This window comes from Nuphar pumila, chromosome 12, assembly GCF_984573655.1.
Source record: "Nuphar pumila chromosome 12, dmNupPumi1.hap1.1, whole genome shotgun sequence".
Lineage (NCBI taxonomy): Eukaryota > Viridiplantae > Streptophyta > Magnoliopsida > Nymphaeales > Nymphaeaceae > Nuphar > Nuphar pumila.
Genome location: NC_143260.1, coordinates 105410071 through 105433182, shown reverse-complemented (window position 1 = coordinate 105433182; position 23112 = coordinate 105410071). Strand labels below are relative to the sequence as shown.

The 23112-nt window shown below is 39.1% G+C and overlaps 1 protein-coding gene across 1 annotated transcript in view; it reads right to left on the bottom strand.

The window, feature by feature from the left end:
- LOC149821465 (acetyl-coenzyme A carboxylase carboxyl transferase subunit alpha, chloroplastic-like) overlaps positions 1-23112 on the bottom strand; it is a 94712-nt gene extending 71600 nt beyond the window's left edge. The window contains exons 1-8 of the mRNA XM_089983593.1: positions 22561-23112; positions 16725-16799; positions 13020-13127; positions 12731-12891; positions 6916-7030; positions 6650-6804; positions 3495-3546; positions 3347-3415 (exon numbers count right to left, since the gene is read on the bottom strand). Coding sequence (XP_089839719.1) covers positions 3347-3415; positions 3495-3546; positions 6650-6804; positions 6916-7030; positions 12731-12891; positions 13020-13127; positions 16725-16799; positions 22561-22902 — 1077 coding nt within the window. The 5' untranslated portion in view covers positions 22903-23112. The remainder of the gene's footprint in view (positions 1-3346; positions 3416-3494; positions 3547-6649; positions 6805-6915; positions 7031-12730; positions 12892-13019; positions 13128-16724; positions 16800-22560) is intronic.

Genomic DNA, 23112 nt, shown 5'->3' with positions numbered 1-23112 from the left:
AAGAAACTAGTAGGTGCACAAGATAGACTACAAGGAAACTGAATTATGTACATTTCATTCAGTAGGTTACGCAGTTTAAAGTAGATAAGCAGTTAAACAGGTAAGCAATGCAAGCAGATAAATAGTGCAAACGCGTATGTAGTGCAAGCGAATCAGTAGTGCAAGCGAGTCAATAGTGCAAGCGAGTGCAAGCGAGTCCAAGTGAGTCAGTAGTGCAAGCGAGTGCAAGTGAGTCAGTAGTGCAAGCGAGTGCAAGTGAGTCTCACTACTCAACAACCAGTGTGAACAGACTTTATGTTTCGATATTACTGGCCCGCGGGTACGCGCAGGCAAAACGTAGAAACAACTGAGACTAGTTCGGGCGTCTGTTATTCTATGTATTTGAATAACCCGAAAAGCTAGTTGAGTCCGCTCCAGAGGGACGGCTTTAGCCGAGAGAGGATTCCCCGAAGGAGGCAGTGCCACGGATGCATCCAACTTCTGCAGAAGTTTTGAGCTAACTATTGTAGCCCCTTTCCCCTAACTCCAATGACTGGGGAGGCCGGATCATTGCCCGTAGGGTGGTTGTTAACAACCTGTCCATTGGAGTTTGTACCGTCCTGTCCTCTCCCTTGACAGACCACTTGAAACGAACAGGTACGTTAGGGGTTGCTTAACTAACGACCCACTCTATGCTGTAGTCTTTAAACCACTCAAGCATCTTGCCTGTGAAGGCGAATGTGAGGCCATTTATGTGATTTCAGCATTGTGCATTTCGCACTGTTCGTGGTCGCACGACCGTCTCATCCGATCATCGCAGTACTAGACGTGTCGTGCACGACTACAAGTACTCTAGGATGAAGGGGGTATAGCTCCTCAAAAGAAGCCTCAACAGGAGTGTTTCACAAGGATGTAAAGTTTATCAACTTTACTATATCCTTTGAAACAGCAGTACCTTGTGCCAACATTATGCCTGCGATTTTCTAGAACCTCATCCGCTATCGGGGTATCTACATGCCTCGCATGACTCGACACCGGCCTCGATAGACGGGATACATGTTTCTCAACAGAACCTCCAACTCGTCTGCAGGACTGCATACTTAAGGAGTCAGGATCCTTGCAAGGTATCCCCCTCCTTAGACGAGGATGTAACGCTAGCTCCCATCTCAACTCTCGTCGCAAGAGAGAGAGGTGAATGCCTGAGGATGCCTTTAAGGCATATGCAAAGAGCAAAAACCTGTGCGGCATCTGCAATAGCAAAGCAGTAATAATACATACAAAAACAAGAGCCTAGGCGCAAAGCGCGGCGACAAGGTAAAGGCGGTAAGCAGAAGTGCGACACTGAACCTCGCCACGATGCGTGACGGCACATACAAACCATAAGCAAGAATGCAACACGAGATCTCGACGTGATACACGATGGTAAGTATAGACTGACATAAGGTAAAGGGCAAGGATCGTGAAACCGCGTCCTTGAGTTAAGTGCATACTCGTATAAATATATATATATATATATATATATATATATATATATATATTTGTATATATATATATATTCATTTTATTGATCGTTTTTAGTTTAATTGAACTTAATTCAATTATCCAAGTCTTTCGTACAATCTTCCCTTACCTTGGAGGGTTACGAGCTTGCCGACGTCTGCGGACGTACACAATTGACGGCTCGGGTCGCGGAGCGCGAATGAGATCCGTCGTAGCTGCGAATATGCGATATTAACATGCAAGCCCCGACAAAGCAAAAGCAAGGCAAAGACTCAACTTCTCCAATACATAGAATTGGGGCCAACGGTCCCAAATGACTCAAAACCAAAAAGGATGGGGCAGGGCCAAATGAGCCTTGCCGCCCAAAGAGGGATGTAGTCAATGTGAGCAGATGACTCACGTTCACTAGGAATTCCTCGCTGGAGATCAACAATTGTAATAATCTGTCCCCATTACGATGTAGCTTCCAAAGATTCCCCGGGTCTGTCGACCAAGGGTATAGGCTTGCGCACAAAAGGGGCAGGGGATCGGCCCCTACTGGCAAACAAAAAGGCAGGGGCCGATGGCCCCTGTTAGCAAACAGAAAGGCAGGGGCCAATGGCCCCTGCTGGCACACAGAAAGGCAAAGGCCGATGGCCCCTGCTGGCAAACGAAAGGCAGGGGCCTATGCCCCTGCTGACCAAAGAAAGGCAGGGGCCATAGGCCCCTGCTGGCAAACAAAAGGCAGGGGCCTATGCCCCTGCTGACCAAAGAAAGGCAGGGGCCATAGGCCCCTGCTGGCAAACAAAAGGCAGGGGCCTATGCCCCTGCTGACGAAAGAAAGGCAGGGGCCATAGGCCCCTGCTGGCAAATGAAAGGCAGGGGCTGATGGCCCCCTGCTGGTGCAAAAGAAAGGCAGGGGCCATGGGCCCCTGCTGGCAAATGAAAGGCAGGGGCCGATGGCCCCTGCTGGCGCAACAAAAAGGGGCAGGGAGGAGGGGCTCGACCCCTCCCCTGCCGTAGCAGAGAGCAGGGAAGAGGGGCCCAGCCCCTCCCCTGCCGTACGGAAGTAGGGAGGGGGCTCCGCCCCTCGCCTGCCGTACGAAAGCAGGGAGGAGGCTCAGCCCTCCCCTCCCTGTGCAACGAAGAACCGAGGGGGGGGAGGAATGGGAGAGAGAGACGGAAAAAAAAGGAGAAGAAGAGGAGGGAGAACGTACCTGGTGGTCGGCGGCGGCGGCGGAGAGAGGTCGCAAATGGCGGCAGCAGACGAGCGAGGGAGAGTCGGGAGGCGGTGAGGGAGAAGAGACAGCGAGGGGGAGGGTTTCGTATTTGAAACCCCCCCCCTGCCTTATCTTTTTAAAGGCACGAGGGAGGCGGTGCCTCCATTGGGTCCGGGTCCGGATCCGACCCGAATCCTAACCATTTTTTTTTTTTTAACGGGTTGTTACATTTATTGAGAGAAAATACACTAAAAAGCATAACATTACAATGGGGAAATACCATTTATTTATAGGCTACAAGGGACCCAAGGACGGGCTCCCATATAGACGTTGGAGCCCCTCCAACGATCATATTTATGACCGTTGGAGGGGTCCAACGTCTATATTGTGGGCCCCTCCAAACAATAAAAAAAAGAAAAAAGAAAATAAAATAAAAAGAAAAAAAGAAGAAAAAGAAAAAGCATATTCAAGTAAATATGCATAATACATGTGAAAAGACACTTTTACCCCTAGAGGGTATTACAAAGAAAGAATATAGATAGATAGATAGATAGATACATAGACATATATATAAAATATATATGTATATGTCTCTCTCTCTATATATATATATAGAGAGAGAGATATATATGAGATACAATTTAACAGGAGGATGGTGCGTGAGTTACCGCAATAATGCCATCTGCAATTTTCAGCTTGCACAATTCTGTAGAAGTTATCCTCAACTTCTCAGCTGCCTGGAAAAGGATAATACACATTCTAAAATGTAACAACCAGTGAAGACCCATTGCTATAACTGACAGAATCTTGAAATACCTTTGGAGCAGCTTGGGCACTCTTCCACAAAATTGCTGCACATGCTTCTGGACTGTTTCAAAGAATCAGATGCAAAGTACCAGTTAAAAATTAAGAAGAAACATGTTTGAAAAATGATATCTATGGTGCATGTGAAAGCAAAATAAGTATTTCATCACTAAATTATGGATCGAAATGCAATCAATGAAAATAGGGTTTTGGAAGTTGCCAAATTCACCCATATTAAAGCAAACCAATAACAGGCAAAAATTGAACCCAGCAGAAAATCAATGAATGCAAACAAATAAATAACAGAACAACTTAAATACCCCAAACCAGTAATCAAGGATACAGAGTACAAAAACTACTGCTGTTATTTCTTGCAATGAAATCAAAAGATACAAGTAGGTGCCTCTTATAGGCTTACAAGAACACAAGAACACAACCAATCAAAGACCACTTATGGGTCAATACAAGCACACATGCACAAGGGCCTCTTAGGGGCCAAGAACACAAGTAAAATAATATATATATATATATGAGAGATAAAATGCTTGAGAAAGCATTACATATACAAGAGGGGGAACACCCCAATTTATAATTTTATACACAACACAAGCCACATAGGGCCATTGGGACCTTTCCAATGGCTAGAAATAGAGCCGTTGGGGAGGTCCCAACGACTCTATTGGCCTATTACCTAAATGCCCTCAAGCCTAAACTTAATTACTAAGTTACAAATAAAGGGGAAAATATAAGACTATTAGCCTATTATAATACTGTGAAAAGACTAAAATACCCCTAATGAGTATTTCCTATATATATATATATAACTTAACATTTCTGAGCACTTCTACATGTGAGGATTTTCATATAGAAACTGCCTATAGCAAAAATCCTCCCTAGTCAAATTGTCTGCGAGTTTCATATTTCTAAGTTCAACCCAAGTACAGCAAAAGCATCAACTCTGATCTTTTTCTGCATCTGCAAAGGTTGCAGTCCATACAAATGATAAAGAAATTTATGCTTATATCTAATATCAGCTTCAGCAAGGATCACTATCTTCTAGAAATCATTTAAACGACCCTTGACCAAATTATATCACCTCAGTATCTTCTCCACCATTTTGTTAATGCTAAAGTTAGTCCCTTATCTAGTGCGCCAACAGAATGGTATCATGAAGACTTAATTTTTTTCCTATCAAGGATAATTGTATCAGCAGTCTTAAAATATGTTCTCTTTAAAATGATAACACCTCCAAGAGAGACCGGAAACGTCATTAGCATTGGGGCTTCCCCTAAACGTGTTTCGGAAGCGCAAACGCGCTTCCGAAATGCTCGGGAAGCGTGCCTTTTAAATAGGAAGCACACTTCCCCAATATTGAGAAGTGAGCTTCCCATTTAAGGGAAGCACAATATGTTGGGGATTTGACACTTTTACCCCTTAATAAATTGTTTTTTTATCAAAAAAACAAAAGAAACATTGTTTTTTAAAAGGGAAAAATGGGCGTTAAAAAAATTTGTAAAAAAACATAAATCGAGTAGGATTTATGGTTTTCATTCCCAACTCTCTCTCTCTCTCTCTCTCTCTCTCTCTCTCTCTCTCTCTCTCTCTCTCTCTCTCTGAGTGTGTGTGTTTAGTTTAACATTTTAACTGTATGTTTTTGCCCAATTTCATTCCATGTGCTTTCATCTGAGAAGATATGGTATCAATCTAACCTTCTTTGGTTCCTTCATATGGCTCTTTAATAGGATATTGTGAACTAGTAATTAAACATAGCCTTTGGTTGCCCTTGTTTGTGTGTCCGAATTTCTTTATGAGCATATCCATTCCAAGTTTCCAACCACAACTAGATGATACTTTGAAATTGTTGGATTCTATACTTCTATTCGAGAAAATCTTGGTGATAGTATAAGATATTTTCAGTATGCTGGAGATACATGTGCTAAAGGTGTCAATTGGTGTGTGTGGTGTGTGTGTGTTTGGCTTTTTGCTTGTAGAAGTAGGGAAATTAAAAATTTATTTGTTTGTCACTGACATTCCATGAATACAATGTAAAGTAAAATAAGAATCGATTCATCAAATCATCCATGCATATATGTTAGGGCCGATGATCCAACCAGAAACTTTTTAATTAAGAAAATTGTTTAGTTGCAAATGTGATTAGTTTATAGATTTGTGGTAGCTTCTTCACACAAAGGCATAGATATTTGTTTGCTTTGTGTGGTTCACCATCATTTGATCTTATATAGTTTGCTACTTTGCTTGTGTTAGGAAAAATGTTATCTACTCATATTTTATTTTGTTAATGGTAAACATAAATCTTATATTTGGATAAATTAGGAAAAATATAACTACATTTTCACTTCTTGTTCGATTCCTATTCGCTTCCCACTCGAATCCTAGGTTACTTCCTTCTTTGTTTCCCTTTCGAATACTGGTTCGCTTTTGGTTTGATTCCTAGGTTGCTTGCAGTTCGCTTCTCTTCTCGCTTCCAAGATGATTCCTGGTTCGCTTTTGAGTCTTTCTAAAATTTTAGAAGTGTCTCGCTTCCCGCTTCCCGCTTCCCGCTTCCCGCTTCCTCAACTTTGGTTCTCATACCATAGGTGTCAGCAACTAATCACCAAATAACACACTTAAGAAGGTTATGCAAACATGATATGCATGACTACTTCTAGTAACATAATTAGTCCAACATAGAAAATCTAGAGCCTCTATTGTATAAGCAGTAACAGGAAACTGAAAGGGGTTGTCCAAAAAACTATAGTAAATTATCAATAAATAACAGACATTATAATGAAATGCATGTATAGCAACTAGAACAATTTCACGCATTCCATTTAGATACAAAACAAAAAGAAAAGAACTACAAAATCTCTACGAAGAAAAACATATACCATCAATCTAGTCCATCCTCAAGGCTTAAAAACAATTTGTTTACCTTTTTTTTCATTTTATGAGCCACTTATTACTCTAAGATGCTTCAAACAAGAGTTATGTAATCTCTAATCTCTTATTTCCAGAATTGGCTAGCAAGAAAACCCTCAATATGTTATATTGCCATAAAGATATCCAAGTTGTATCATGTTGCCTTTTCTTTTATTAATCCTTTCCTCCAACAAAGCAATGGAAATGAGAAGAATATAAAGATCATCCACAGAAGAGAATGCACTGACCTGGCAACGTAGAAAACAGAATTTTCCAACATTAACAATTTGTTCGCGCAGCCTATAGCAAGGGCACCACCAGAACCACCTTCCCCTATAATAACAGTAACGATTGGCACCTTCAGGCCGAACATGGTTCTCAAGTTATGTGCTATGGCTTCTCCCTACAAGCATAACGAAGAGAGGAAAATCATTTGATACTTTCACTAGGGCATCCTTTTTCATATTACAACTTCCATATTAGCCCTTGAAGAGTTCAGAATGAAGTTACATACTTGACCAATTTCCTCTGATTTAAGATCCGCAAAAGCTCCAGGTGTATCAATGAATGTAACAATGGGAAAACCATGATGATCAGCATAGTACATCATACGTAAGGCCTTACGATAGCTTCATTGAGAAACAACTTTGTCAGATATACATCTCAAAAAGTATAAGCTACAAATTTCAAGTGAAGCCACTGATTCAGGAGAGACTAGAGAAAACTAATGCCTATGATCTCAAGGAAATTCATACTGGCAAAAAAATTCCCTCTGTAATATAGGAACAATGGAGACATGCTGACATCTAGTGGCAGGAAATGGGACAGCACGGTCTATTTATTAGATGGAGTGAGATGGTCAACAGCCAGGTCAAAACTGACTAGCCAAAGTGCCAGGCTGGGCCGAGACCCAAAACCTAGTACATGAAATGCCATCCCGATTAAAAGGAAGGCAATGGGTTGGGTTGCTCTGGATGCCCCAAAAGGCCCAGCATCAGCCGGATACACAGAACTATTCTTATTACTTTATCAGATCATACAAATGATAAAGCCTGTAGAAACATATCTGATATTCTTGTTAAAAGAGAATATTTATGTGTTTGGGTAGCAATATGTAATTATGGAAAATTGGATTGGCTCTTTTTGTAAACTAATTTTAACTAATCCCTTTAAGAAGGGATTAGGGATGAATGAAAAAATAACGACTCTCTCTCTCTCTCTCTCTCTCTCTCTCTCTCTCTCTCTCTCTCTCTCTCTCTCTCTCTCTCTCTCTCTCTCTCTCGCGCGCGCGCGCGCTCGCTTGATTTCCCTCTTTCTGCCTGTGGGTCGGCTGGTCGTTGGATCTAGGTCTGGCAGCCAGGCCCCTTTCAGGCCTGATTCAACATGGTATCAGAGTCGGACCCTCATTTGGGATTCCACTGTTGATCGGTGATGCTGAAGATGATCGTGGCGTGTGGATTGTGGAGAAGATCAGATCTAGTGGAGATCTGATGCAAAAAGTCGTGGAATCAGATCGAGTGGAGATCTGATCTGTCGAAGGTCGTGAAGAATCAGATCAAGCAGAGATCTGATTTGCTGAAGGTCGAAAAAAAATTGTCGTGGCAGATTCGGATTAGGAATTAGGATCAGACCTTGCGTGAAAACTGCTTGTGGATTAACGTGGTGGAGTCAAACCATATATCAAATCTGACTTAAGGTCACGTCAGATCTGACGTGAATTTTTTTTTTCCCTTTTCGTCGGTCGCAGATCAGATCTGGGTTGGTCTAAAAAAAATTTTGTGAAGACTATGATCAGATAAGACCAGGATCTTCTCTAGGGAGACTGTATACGTGCAGGTCCTATCTGGTGGCTCGTTGAGTCTCAATCAATATGGCTGATTTGCAGTCTAAAGACGGTGATCTAAAAAGAGAGCTTCTTGGAGAATATAAGGCCTTTGCAAACCCTTTTTCTTATGGGTCTTTTGTCAAGCTAGATGACTCCAACTATGCCAGGTGGTCTCGGACTTTTATGATGTCCATTTCAGGTCATCGAAAAAAGCATATTCTATTAGAACAAGAACCAGCCGATAAATCAGGAAAATACAGCACATGGGATAAAGATAACAATATCGTTATATCTTGGATTATGAACAGTGTATTGCCTCATATAGCTGACGGTCTTATTTACTATACCTCCGCTAAACAGATGTGGGACAATCTTCGAGATACGTACTCCCACGAGACCAATGTTAGCTGCATCTTGCAAGTTGAGCAGGAGATTTATCAACTGCAGCAAGGAGATCAAACATTGTCTCAATATTATGCATCTGTAAAATCCGCTTTTGAAAGGTTGAATGCACACAGGCCCCTATGTTGTACCAAGCAGAAGTCCCATCAGAAGCAAACCATGGTTGCAAGATTTCTCACTGGGCTATCATCTGAATTTTTTATTGCCAAGGTTCAGATGTTGACTGGATCTGATGTCCCGACTCTTGCCGAGGCTTACAACCGCCAGAGCAGATTAGCTATCACTCTTCCACATACACAGTCTGATTCACAAGCATCTGCTCTTGTAGTCACCTCGGGTCGTGGAAGAGAAAATTTCTTAAATTCTCATGGAAGAGGTCGAGGCAGAGGCATAGAAGAAAGAGGTAGACTTCAGTGTACCTTCTGTGGAAAATTGGGACATCTTGAAGACAGGTGTTGGGATAAAAATGGTCAACCCCCTTCTCAGACATCAAATATGACCAAGGCTCAAGTTGCAAAGCTTGACACAGAGACTCCCACTGACTCCTCCAATAATTCAGTCACTCTTAGTCGTGCAGAGTACGAAGAATTGATGCCTCACCGCCCGTCTAGATCGAGCACAGTTACTCCCATTGCTGATGTTGCTTGCTCCGCAGGTGATGGATTAAATTACCAAGGCAGTAGATGGATTATTGATTCAGGTGCCTCTAGGCACCTATGTGGGACGTCTAGGAATTTTTTTAAGTTAGATCCCATGTGTGAAGATCACAATATTGTCCTGGCCGATGGGAGCTCATCACCCATTGTGGGTCAAGGAAATGTTTTCATTTCTCCGTTACTTCAGTTGACAGATGTGTTTCATGCTCCTTCCTTTCCTCAAAATTTATTATCAGTTAGCCGTATTGCAAAGGAGCACAATTATAGAGTAATCTTTGATCCTTTGTGTTGCATGTTTCAGGATTTGCTGACGGGAAAGAGGATTGGTAAAGGCTATAAAGAAGGAGGAGTCTACTATCTACATCAACCACTTGGAGTCGTGCACACCGTGTCCGAGTCATCCTCCAGTTCTTATCAATGGCATCTTCGTCTTGGTCATGTTCCGCTGTCAAAACTTCGTCGACTTCTTCCTCAGATTCCACCTTTTGCCTCGTTTCAGTGTGAAGCCTGTCAGTTGGATAAACACTACAGGAGTTCTTTTCCTTCCAGTCAGAGTCCATCGAGTCAAAGGTTGTTTGAGCTTCTTCACGTTGATGTATGGGGGCCTAGTAGAGTTTGCAGTAGGTCACAGTGTCGTTATTACTTAGTCATTGTCGATGATTTTTCCAGATTGTCATGAGTGTTTTTAATAAAAGACAGATCGAAAGTTCCTTCGATCCTTATGTCTCTCATTATTGAAATAAAAACTCAGTTTGATTCTCTTGTCAAGATTATTTGCACTGACAATGCTCTTGAGTTTAAAACCAATGAGTTACAACTGTTTTATAGAAATCGTGGCATTTGACCTCAAACTACTTGTGCCCATACCTCCCAACAAAATGAGGTAGCTGAAAGGAAGCATAAACATCTTCTAGATGTTGCACACACCCTTATGTTACAATCAAGCATGCCTCCATCATATTGGGGAGATGTCATTCTTACAGCATGCTACCTTATTAATCGCATGCCGTCATCCTCGTTGGGAGAACAAATTTCCTTGAAAATCCTATATCCCAATGCACATCTTTTCTCGATCTCTCCCAAGGTGTTTGGGTGTGTTTGCTTTGTTCATAAACTAGAGCCTCATCGAGACAAATTGTCTGCTCAAGCCATAAAGTGTGTCTTTGTGGGTTATCCAAGAAACCAAAAGGGGTACCGGTGTTATGATCTCATTTCTCGTAGGGAGTATGTCAGTGCGGATGTATCCTTTTTTGAGTTTGTTCCTTTTTTTTCAAGTACCGCCTCCAGATTACAATGCGATCAGGAAGATGCTATGCCTTTACCTATCCCACCTCTTCCCTTGGAGTCAATTCCTATAAGCGTTCCTACCTCACACACTCGGACGCGGTATCATGACCCTCCTGTGGTATACTCTCGTAGATCTCCTCTGGAATCAAAATCTCCACTACCTGCTTCCTCAAAAGTAAGTCCTCCTGCCACGATTGAAGTCTCTACTGTGGATGATGACTTGCCCATTGCTCTCAGGAAAGGTAAAAGGCAATGCACTTTACATCCCATTTCTAAGTTTGTTACAGACGCAGGACTTGGGAGTCATATGAAGAAGTTCATTATAGCTCTATCTGTTGCATCTCTCCCGCTTAATCACCATCAAGCAGTATTAGACCTCAAATGGAAAGTAGTTATAGAAGAAGAGAAGGATGCCTTAGTTTCACGAAATACCTGGGAGTTGGTTACTCCTCCAGTCGATGCTGATATTGTAGGGTGTAAGTAGGTCTACACCATTAAATACAATTCAGATAGCTCAATCGAACGTTACAAAGCTAGGTTGGTAGCAAAAGAGTACACACAGACATACGGGGTAGACTTCTTTGAAACTTTTCTCCAGTGGCTTGCCTTGGCACTATTCGGATTGTCATATCAGTGGTTGTACATAATGGATGGAGTTTATGCCAGTTGGATATGAAGAACGCCTTTTTGTATGGTGATTTGTATGAGACTGTGTATATACAGCAACCTCCGGGGTTCGAGGTTCAGGGAGAGTGTTACCAGGTGTGCAAGTTAAAGAAAGCAATATATGGTCTAAAGTAAAGTCCACGTGCGTGGTTTCAGAAGTTGTCTGAGAGTATGTCTGCATTTGGCTTTAATAGGTCAGCATCAGATCACTCATTATTTGTTAAGAAAACTCCCACGGGTGTTGTGGTTATGGTTGTGTACGTGGATGATATTATACTCACAGGAAGCAATACAAAGGATATCTCATATACCAAAGCTCGTCTTCAGAAGCACTTTGTTACCAAAGATCTTGGTCCTCTTAGATATTTCTTGGGTATAGAGGTAGCTCGAAACAGTAAGGGGTTAGTTCTATCACAGGAAGTATGTACTTGATTTGTTGCAGGAAACATGAATGTTAGGAGCCAAACCTGCTAATATTCCAATGGATCCTAAACTTCACATGTTTGATGGACAAGCAGAACCTGTTGACAGTAGAAGTTTCAGGTCTCTAGTTGGTAAACTCCTGTACGTTACAGTGACAAGACCAGATATTTCCTTAGTTGTGAGCAAGATAAGTCAGTTCATGGATAAACCAACCCCAGTGCATTGCGAGCAATGATGATTCTCAGGTATTTGAAATCTTCTCCTGGAAAGGGACTACTATACAAACCAAGCTCCTCTCTTGATATAGTTGCCTATTTTGATGTTGACTATGTTGGAGACATTAATGATAGAAAGTCCACTACGGGGTTCTGTGTGTTTATAGGTAAAAATTTAATTACTTAAAGAAGTAAAAAGCAGACCGTAGTAGCCCGATCTAGTGCTGAGTCAGAATATAGAGCCATGGCTCAAACTGCAGCTGAAATAATATGGGTGAGATTAGTTCTTAGAGACCTACAGGTAAAGACCTCAACGCCAATGGTGATGAGATGTGATAACAGAGCAGACACCTATATTGCTAACAATCTGGTGTTTCATGAGAGGACGAAACACATTGAAGTTGATTGTCACTACATAAGAGATATGTGCAAACAGGACAATTCTCTATTTGTCATGTTGCTTCAGAGGATCAAGCTGTTGATGTGTTTACTAAACCTCTTGCTAGTGCGGGCTTTCTTCGATGTTGTGACAAGCTGAGCATGACAGATATATATGCTCTTGCTTGAGGGGGAGTGTTAAAAGAGAATATTTATGTGTTTGGGTAGCAATATGTAATTATAGAAAATTAGATTGGCTCTTTTTGTAAACTAATTTTAACTAATCCCTTTAAGAAGGGATTAGGGATGAATGAAAAAATAACGACTCTCTCTCTCTCTCTATTTCCCTCTTTCTGCCTGTCGGTTGGCTGGTCGCTAGATCTAGGTTTGGCGGTCAGGCCCCTTTCAGGCCTGATTCAACAATTCTTGCACCACTTTATCAAATTATTTACATGGGAAAAGCCTTTAAAAACATACCCATGTGGAGTTGGCATGCCAAAATTCCGATGAATGTTCTCTTTTGTGTTTCTTCCTTTCTGATGACCCATGAACATGTAGGTTTTACCATCTATGCTGCCAAGGCCTGTCACAATGGCTGGATCATCATAACCAGCACGATCACCATGGAGCTCCACCCACTAAATGAAATTTCAAACAGATGATGTTAAGTATGATTAATCATCCAGTCAGAACAGTTTCATCCAAACTCAGACTAAGTGATATCTGGAAGTCCTGATGACAGTTTTAACAGATGAAACTCACCAACCTTATCAGTGATGTTTAGCACATGGTCAAGAAAAGTTGGCCTATTAGGATGCCGAGCAATACTTAGTCTCTGTATAGGAGTGAGATGAGTGTATAGATCCTTTAGAGCCTGCAATCAAAACACAAAACTGATTTTTGTCAAAGACAGAAGCAGCAAATTTCCACTATTAATAGTAGCCTAAATTCATATTTTATAGTCAATATATTCTTGTATGTAATGAAACAACATTTCAACACTACATGAGTTTGGAAGCATATGGATTTATGGAGGATGAATAGAAGAAGCAAGAAGGGAGAAAGAAGATAACTAGAAGCTTCATTAGCTACAAAAGAAGGAAATACAAGGCTTATAGGGGTCCACCCCTTTTAGAGTACAACAAATTGCAACTAAAATACCCCTAGATACATGGCAATTGACTTTTACATGAGAATGGGGTGAATATTCACCAAACTAGCCCTGCTACACTAATGAATGACTGAATACACATTATAAATACATTATTCATACAACATTGTGTACATAGGCCCATTAACATTCCCCCTCAAACTCGAGGTGATGCGAATGCAATCATCCAAGTTTGGAAAGGAATGTCTGTAAAGCATATAGGGACAAACTCTTGGTAAAGCAATCTGCAACCGAATGTGTTGAACCAATATATGATAGTGAAATCATACCCTCCAACTATGCCCTATATGTAAAGTGAAAAACTATCTTTATGTGCTTCGTTCTCTCATGGAATCCTAGATTTTCAGCTATGTGAATTGCACTTGGATTGTCACAATGCAAAGTTGTGCTCTTTTCCATCTTTACACCCATTTCTTCCAATAACCACTTTAGCCATATGATTTCAGCAGTGACCTGTGTCATGACTCTATACCCAGGTTCAGTGGTTAAGAAATCAACTTGTTGCAATTTTTTGCACTTCTATGATATCAAGGAGTCCCCTAATAATAAGTAAAAACCTAAAGTAGAGTGTATATCCTATGATGTACCTCTAAAATCTGCATCACAGTATGCTCTCAACTCCAAGAACGAGGGAAATAAAGAAAAACAAAACATAACAAATAGCAATGTTGTAAGTATTGTACCGCATCATAAGATACGGTACGATACATATCGTAACTATGGCCTAACTCGATATGATACACATTCGTATGATGATACAAGTGTGTATCGTATCCGTATTGGTTGTATCGTGCACTTTAAAAGGGTCAAAACTCAACTTTTTTTATTTGAGTTTAAAGACCTCCTAGGACCGATTCTTTCATTTGTGTAGAGGCCTTTAGAGGAGAACCCACATACCCTAAGAGGCATGAGAGTGCTTTGGGTGTCTATTCGTGCGCAAGGGAGAGGGTTTTTGCGTGAGAGTGATTGAAAGATATTTAATATTTTGCATTGTTCTTGTGAGATATGCATTGCAATATTATCTATATTAGTTGATGTTTGATGATGTCTTATGTGTTAAAATGTATCATCCAACATTTGTAATATTATATATATTTTATATATATAAAGTATAATACATATTCATATATGGTATATATGCATATGTATTATCCTAATTATATATATATAAAATATATATTTCTCTATTTTAGGCAATAGGGGTAATTTAGTCATTTTTCGCATATTCTATTTCGGAATATGATTGTAATTCTTTCTTTTATCTTTTTGTTTTTATTTTTTAAAATATGATTTTTGTGGTTTGCGCCACATTGGAGGACTCCCCAAAAGAGTCGTTGGGGAGCCCCCAACGGTCACAAATGTGACCGTTGGGGGCTCCCAACGACTCCTTTGGGAGCCCCCAATGTGGCTCCTCAAAGGGTTATAAATAGGGGGCTCTTCCCCTTTGAATTCTCCACTTCTTGAGGGAGCTTATGCTCCATTGTAATGGGGTTTTTACCCCTTTTCCATTTATTCTTCAATGATATGTAACTTATGACTTTATGTCATATTTTTCCCTTTTTGGGTTTTATGTATTAGCACATTATGTGCTTATGTTGTTCCCTTTAATGGGTATGTTTGCACTTCACGTGCATAGGTATGGGTTCATTATTGAATCCAATGCATTCCAAGTCCCTTTCTAACATGCATTATTGCATGTTTATTATTTATATGCTTTTTGCATATTTTGTTCAAGTGTTGTGAGAGTACCATCGTGCACTTCTTTTATAAAGTATTTGTGCTCGTATGTGTATTGTCTCTTCGTAGACAATTTAACATTATGCAGCTCATAGAGACATAAATGCTTCATATGTGATTTTATGGTTGTATTTTTTGCAATTCATTATTGTTTCATGTGTTATGATTTTTTAAAAAAAATTATGATTTTCTATGTATCTAACTTTGGGCCCAACCGATATGGGTAAACGATACGCTACTTACAACCTTGATGCATAGCATCCCTAACATAACGAACAATCCTAAGCACTACTACCAAGTGAGTGGATCTAAATTTATTCATGAGTTGGCTAACATGGACTGCAAAAGTAATGTTGGCCCTAGAAATAGTCAAATAGATCAAGTTCCCAACTATCTAATTGTAAATATAGGATCATTAAGAGTCTCTCCATCTGTATGCCATAGCTACAACACCACTCCTTAAGTTGCAAATAACAGACGCTGGAAAAAGAAGCACAATGCAAAGTCTTCAAGAGCAACATCAGTCTATCCTCAATGAAAAGATGATTGGCAGGAGACAATTCCACGGTCAAATACTGCTTATAGCAGGCTACCCAGATTCAAGGATACGCCGATTGCTTCTTGGATATCTTCCAAGTTCTAAGCAAAACTACAAGCATAATCTGGGTTATGCCAAATTATCATGCTTCAAGCTAAAATCACCATGGAATTGCAATATGCACCTGTGATTTTGGTACAATATCACACTCTTAAGGAAGCCTTTAACCTAATGATGCCAAGCAAAAAATACAGATTAAAAAAGGTCTAAACAGAAATCAATGAGAATAGCCGGGCCTTTCAATGACATCATGGCAATTGACTTTTACACGAGAATGGGGTGAACATTTACCAAACTACCTCTGCTACACCAATGAATGACTGAATGCACATTATAAATACATTATGAATACAACATTATGTATATAGACCCACTAACAATGAGTACTGAAAATCTCCAAGCCATAGGGAAGAAAAGCAATGGAGTATAGATAGCAGATCATGGAAGCAATATCTCATTCAAAAAGTAATACACTTAAATGTATTAGAATATCAACCATCATCTCAAACAGCAATAGTGTCTCACACATTCTGTTTATCTTTCTGTTGATTTCCTTTTTGTTCACCTTTTTTCTTCAATGACTTAGCTGCTAATTTTATGTCAAACAAACACCTCGTGTGTCCCTGTATATCTGTCTTTGAACATAAAGACCAACACCTTGTCCATGACTCCATCTATTTCATATGATCTTGCCTTGGCTAGCTAATTTGTACTATACACACATATGTGAAATAACTAAAGCAAGATCCTGATAACTTAAGTAATCTATAAATACATGCAACTCTGACCCAATTGAAACTGCAGCTACAAGATTTCAAAGTTTTGAAAATGAAGAAATTGTAAGTGACGATATTAAATCTGACCAAAAAAGTCAAAGATGGAAAAAAAGGCTTACATGATATGCAGAAAACATTAAAATGTATCAGTTAAACCATCTAGCTAACCACACATCAAGGGGATTTTACCTGTTGATACTTGTTCTCCAACAAACTTATCTTGTCACTGAAATCCAAACCAGTATCTTCAGCCATCTTCTTTATCTGCAGGATAAAGAAAATAAATGTGATCTAGCTGAATGAACAGGTGAAAAAAAAGGCCTGAAAAAAAAAATTGAACACGGTTATTTGTATCACCATGTAGATGGTGATTATAGACATTGAACTCTCGTCACATGTAAACTCTGGGTAGTTAAGTCATATTCAATGCCGAAGTTCTCGAACCAATTCAATGGGCACATGGGATATTACTGTCACCTTAGTTGTCAAAAGCTCTAGTCGGAGCCTAGATGGAAGACCCCTAAAAGGACTAGTCGGAGCATAGGCGGACTAGTCGACGTAGGCAAGACCAAAAAAACAAAACATCAAGAAAAGCAAAAATATTACAATAAATAATTAAATTTAGTAAAAAATATATGATTGTAATTGTGGATGAAGTGTGTAATTCATTGTAACATGTCACAGTATTCGTGAAATTGCATAACCTTAAACATAAAACATATAAATATATATAAGGAGAGAGAGAGAGAGAGAGAGAGAATGGGAACTATCTTACCCCTGTTTCATTAGGTCACCGTTAGGACCCTCCAAAAATCATAGTTTTAAATGTTTTATGCTTGAACCGAACATTAGATGTGTTTATCATTGTTTACTAAATAGAGAACATATAATTGATTAAGCTCAGATGTGTATTTTAAATAGGTAAAAAAATCAATGGTTGATATCATATTACAATTTCATGATAAAATGTTCACATTTTTACATCAAATGATTCAAATCAATTTGAAACAAAGCGTGTTTCTTAATAAATAAATATTGATAAACACATCTAACAGTTCAAATTGAACATTAAACACCCAAAACTTTGATATTTGGAGGGTCTTTACAGTGACCTAAATAAAAAGGGGACAGAATGATCCCCGTTCTTATATATATATATATATATATATATATATATATATATATATATATATATATATATATATATATATATATATATATATGTCACAGGGATTCAGCTAGCAGGGTGCCGCACCCGCGTCGACGCGACTCGACGCGGATGCGGGTGCGGGTGAGGGCAACCCAATCCTGGGTGCGTTGACCGCACCCAGGATCATTTCGGTCCATTTTTGTTTGGATTTTTTTTTTAAAAAAAAAAATTTTGCCCTACGAAATGGGCTGCGAAATTTTTTTAAAAAAAAAATTCTGCTGACAGCAGCTGCCTTTTCAATTTCGTAAAAGATTTTCTCTCTCCACAATAAATGACAGCAGCTGCTGCTCCTGCCTTTTCAATTTCGTAAAGGATTTTCTCTCTCCACAATAAATGACAGCAGCTGCTGCTCCTGCTTTTTCAATTTCGTAAAGGATTTTCTCTCTCCACAATAAATGACAGCTGACAGCAGTTGCTTTTCAATCCTTTTTCGTAAAGGATTTTCTCTCTCTATAATAAATGATAATGATGGGTTTTTTAGTAAAGGATTTCCACCGTTCTCCTGTTCTCCTGTTCTCCTGTTCTCCTGACGAAATGGGTGCGTGCAGCTGTATATAAGATGAAATTTGAAAAAACCCGCGTCGCATATATATATATATATATATATATATATATATATATATATATATATATATATATATATATATATATTTATTTATATTTTTGCCCCTGCCGCACCCCCGCACCCGGGTTTTTTGGAAGTGCCGAATCCCCGCACCCGCACCCGCGCCCGCACCCATGTGACATAGTATATATATATATATATATATATATATATATATATATATATATATATATATATATATATATATATATATATATCGATTGGGTGTAATAATGGATGCCCAATCGTAGAACGTTCATTGAGCATCTGTTTTTTGAGATCACGAAAAACAGTGGTTTAGCGGCGGTCTTGACTGCCACTAAAGCACTGGGGAAAACCTGCTTTTATCGGCAGTCAAGAACAGACGCTAAATCTGTTTTTTTAAACCAGCACCTGCCACTGATCGCACAGGCCATCAGCAGTGGGCTCTCATCCATTAACAGTGGACAACATGTCATTCACTGTTACACCCTACTCATATATATATATATATATATATATATATATATATATATATATATATATATATATATATATATATATATATATAACTGTAAAACAGATTTTATATACGTGTGTACGGGCGCATGTGTTAAAAACATAGGCATACATGTACAAAAATAAAAAAGAAGGAAGAAAAAAAATGAAAAAGACAAAAAAAGAAGAAAAGAAGAAGAGGGTGGAGAGACATGAGGAGGAAGAAGAAGAAAATAAAAAAAATGAGGAAAAAAGGGGTAAAAAAGAAGAAGAGGAAGAAAAAGAGAAGGCAAAGGGGTGAAAGGAGGAAGAAGAAAAAAATAAGAAATCAATAAGAAGGAAAAAATGCAAGAAAAGGAGAGAACAAAAAAAATGCTTTTGGGGTGGGAGGAAGGAAACAAAAAAAAAAACCATGATTTGCAGCCGAGGCAGGGCCTAGGCAAAAAAATAGCGCCCTACCGCCTACACCCAAACGCCTAGGCGGTGCCCTGTGCCTAGCCTGCCTAGGCGGTGCCCTAGGCTGGCACCTAGGCCGCTTTTGACAACTAAGATTGTTACCAGTGATTGTTATGTTTAAAGCAGTGTTGTAAGTATCGTACGATAGAGTACAATATGTATTGTTACTTTTGGGTTCTGCGATACAAGTGTGTATCCTACCCGTATCAGGTGTATCGTACGATACACCCATACATCTGTGAAAAATCCTTGCAAACAATCAAGTTTTCAAGTAACTTGATACTTCAAATGATAGCATAAATTAGCACTCAAATGCTTTACACCACAAAACAAAAGAAGTGCAATAAATGCACTGTTTTTATAAATGTAAGGAGACAAAACTTCTCTCCGTATTACTCTACTTTACAATGGGCTTACAGCCCTTATTTATAAGCTTAGCAACTCATAAGAGTTGTTGGGCTGATTCCCAACAGCTCCAATTAGAGCCGTTGGGAGTCAGCCCAACGTCTCTTATTCTTAACTGTGTACAACAGTCAGTGGCTGACTGTTTGTACAGAAATAGTACATAAAAAAAAGTTACAAAAATAAGAAAAATTAAAAGGAAGAATTACAATCATATTCAACGACATGAATATGCGTAAAACAACTAAAATACCCCTACAGCTAATACAAAAAAGAAATATATATTATATATATAAGTAGATGGATACATGTACAAATATATGAAATATATATATATATATATGTATCTTCTTTTATACATATAAAATATATATTAGAAAATGCATTGCCTTATGGATTATAATTTAACACCCCCCCTCAAACTTAGGGCATAATGACTAAAAGTTTGCCAAGAAGGAAGTTGAATCACGGAGAGCACAACGATTTGGTGAAAAAATCTGCCAGTTGATATTCTGAAGTTACATATGGATGTCGAAAAAGGAGGAGGAGGAGAAGAAGATAATAGTGATGAAGATGATTATCATTATATAATATGTTTTAAAAAACTTGGTTATTTAATACTTAATTGTTCACAAACTTGGTTATTTTGTTTTTGTTTATGTAATATGGAATTATGAGTCTTGTGACATATTCTTAATTGCAAGATATTTAATATTTTGCATTGTTCTTGTGAGATATGCATGCAATATTATTTATGATTCTATATTAGTTGATGTTTGATGATGTCTTATGCGGCTCATAAAGACATAAATGCTTTATACGTTATTTTATTGTTGTATTTTATGCAATTCATCATTGTTTCGTGTGATGATTTTTTTAGAATTTTTGTTAATTTTTCTGGTTTTTCTTATTTTTTTGGAAATTTTAAAAAATTTTATTGAAGATTTATGATATTTTACAATACGATACAATACGGTCTTAATTTAAGCCTGACCAACGATACGATACTTACAACCTTGGTTTAAAGTATGGTGTGTGAATATAAACATAAAATATCCAAGTGGCACACTCTAAAACCAGAAACCATAATCAAGAGGGAATGTCCCTGAGCTTGGCATTTGCTCATAACCAGGATCCCTTGTTCATATCACACCTTACCATTGACTCTCTCTCTCTCTCTCTCTCTCTCTCTCTCTCTCTCTCTCTCTCTCTCTCTCTCTCTCTCTCTCTCTCTCTCTCTCTCTCTATATATATATATATATATATATATATATATATATATATTAGAAATGAGAAAATTTAAAAGAAAAATAAACAATAGAGGAAAACCATATGAGGTACTAAAAAAAATGGAATCATGCATTTCTTCAATGTGCCCCAATATAGAACACACATTAGTGAAGGACCAATTCCAAAGCATGAATATAGACAAAGGTAATACAACACATGCCAACTCTACTAAGCATTTTCCTTGCACATCACCTACATATTATCATTTTGAATTAACAAATTTATCACCAGATAGAACTCTTATTTTCAACATGATTCTTATCATCACATTTTTTTCGACCGAGAAAGCTGGCGTTAGGCAGACGCCGCAGACCCCTACCAGTTATACAACCATACCATGGGGTTCGAACTTGCAATGTCCCAACACAAGGTGACATGCACTAACTGCTCCTGCCAGACAAGTGGATCTGTTGGTTTTTCTTAACAAATTGTGATTAAAGGGTACAGATCCACGGCATAACAGAATTAAAAACATGCATTAATCCAGAATTCAAGCATCCATTTCAGAAAGAACCAACAAGTTAAGTGCTAAAATAAAATCCATTAGGATTTCCCCAATGTTGCTGATTATTCTCTCTCAACACCCAAAACGCAATGCTGTTAAATAAGTATATTCTTCAAGGAAAACTAATCACAAAAGCAAATTCCCTCATAATTCACTATCACACAGCATTACCAGATAGACAAACAAGAAAAAAATAACAGGCAGAAAAGACCTTAAAAGAGGAATCCTACTCGCATTGGATGATCCTAATCATACCATCACTTAAGCATCAGAACGAAAATCTCTTCAACAGAATCACAAAAAGAAGAATTCCGAGAAATTGAAATCAAGCTCGAAATCTTCACAAAAGTTCAAATAAAACCCTAATTTATCCACAAATCCATCTATGAGATCAGCAAAAACCTCCAAATCACTCCTAAAAAAAGAACTTCTTAATCAAGCATTTCATCAGTGCGCCCCAACCTTGAATCACACTTTAGATAAAACCAAAGCATGATACAGGCAACTGTAAGGCATGCTCCTTAATAGATACTCCCGCTACAAATTTACTTAAATCTGATCATCTTGAATCCATAAATATATCACAGGAACTCTAATTTGGATATGATTCTCACACCACAATCCAAACTTATAAATAAAACACTGTTTTCTTAGAAAATTGTGATTAAATTGTTGGAATCAAAACATACATCAATACAAAAATCAAGCATCCATTTCAGCAAGGACAAACACTATAATTGCATGCACTGAAGCCTCTATATATCTCACTCAAACATAATGCCCTAAAATCAATATACTCTTCGGGAAAACTAATCACTCAAGAGAATTCCCTCATAATCACTGTCGTGAAGCATTGCCAGAAAGAGAAACAAGAAAAACAGAGAGAGAAAAGAAAAGAGGAATGTTACTGGCTTTTGACGATCATGATCATATCATCACTTAAGGATCCAACAAAAAAAGTCGGCAAATTAATGAAAATAAACTTATTTATCCACAAATCCATCTAGGACCCCAACGAAAACCTCTAAATCACTCCTGAAAAAGGGAAAAAAAAAAGGGATCGAGAATCTCAGTAGCTCACATCGATGATCTTCTTCTCGAGATCCATCAACGGCTTCTCGAACGGGAGCGGCACGGGCTTCGGCTTCTCGTGGGGCGGCTTGAACTCCGACAGGTAGCTCGTCGCCCCTCTTTTAACATCCGGATCGACGTCCTTGGGGTCCGGCCAGGGGTAGTCGTGCTTCTTTACCTTCCGCATCTTCTTCATGCAGAGGACGCCGAGCTCCGGCCGCCGCGGCCGGATACCGAGCGGCACACGGCCAAGGGTTCTGAGGGATGCGCCACCGCCGGAGAATGAGCTCCGCAGTAGGTCGGACGCCGTACGGACGGTGGACGTCGCCGGAAAATGGGGCAAGGAAGACATCCTTCTCCTCTCTCTCAATCTGGGGATCGATGTGCTGGGGGCGGCGCTCACAGAAGGAGAGGTAGCTCGTAAGGTTGGATCGACCGATGAGTCAGTCTCTCTCTGTCTTCGATACTTCTTAGGCGCTCTGAGGTGATTTCGGTTTGGCCGTTGGTTTTGAAAAAAATGTCACTTTTCTCTCTCTCTCTCTCTCTCTCTCTCTCTCTCTTC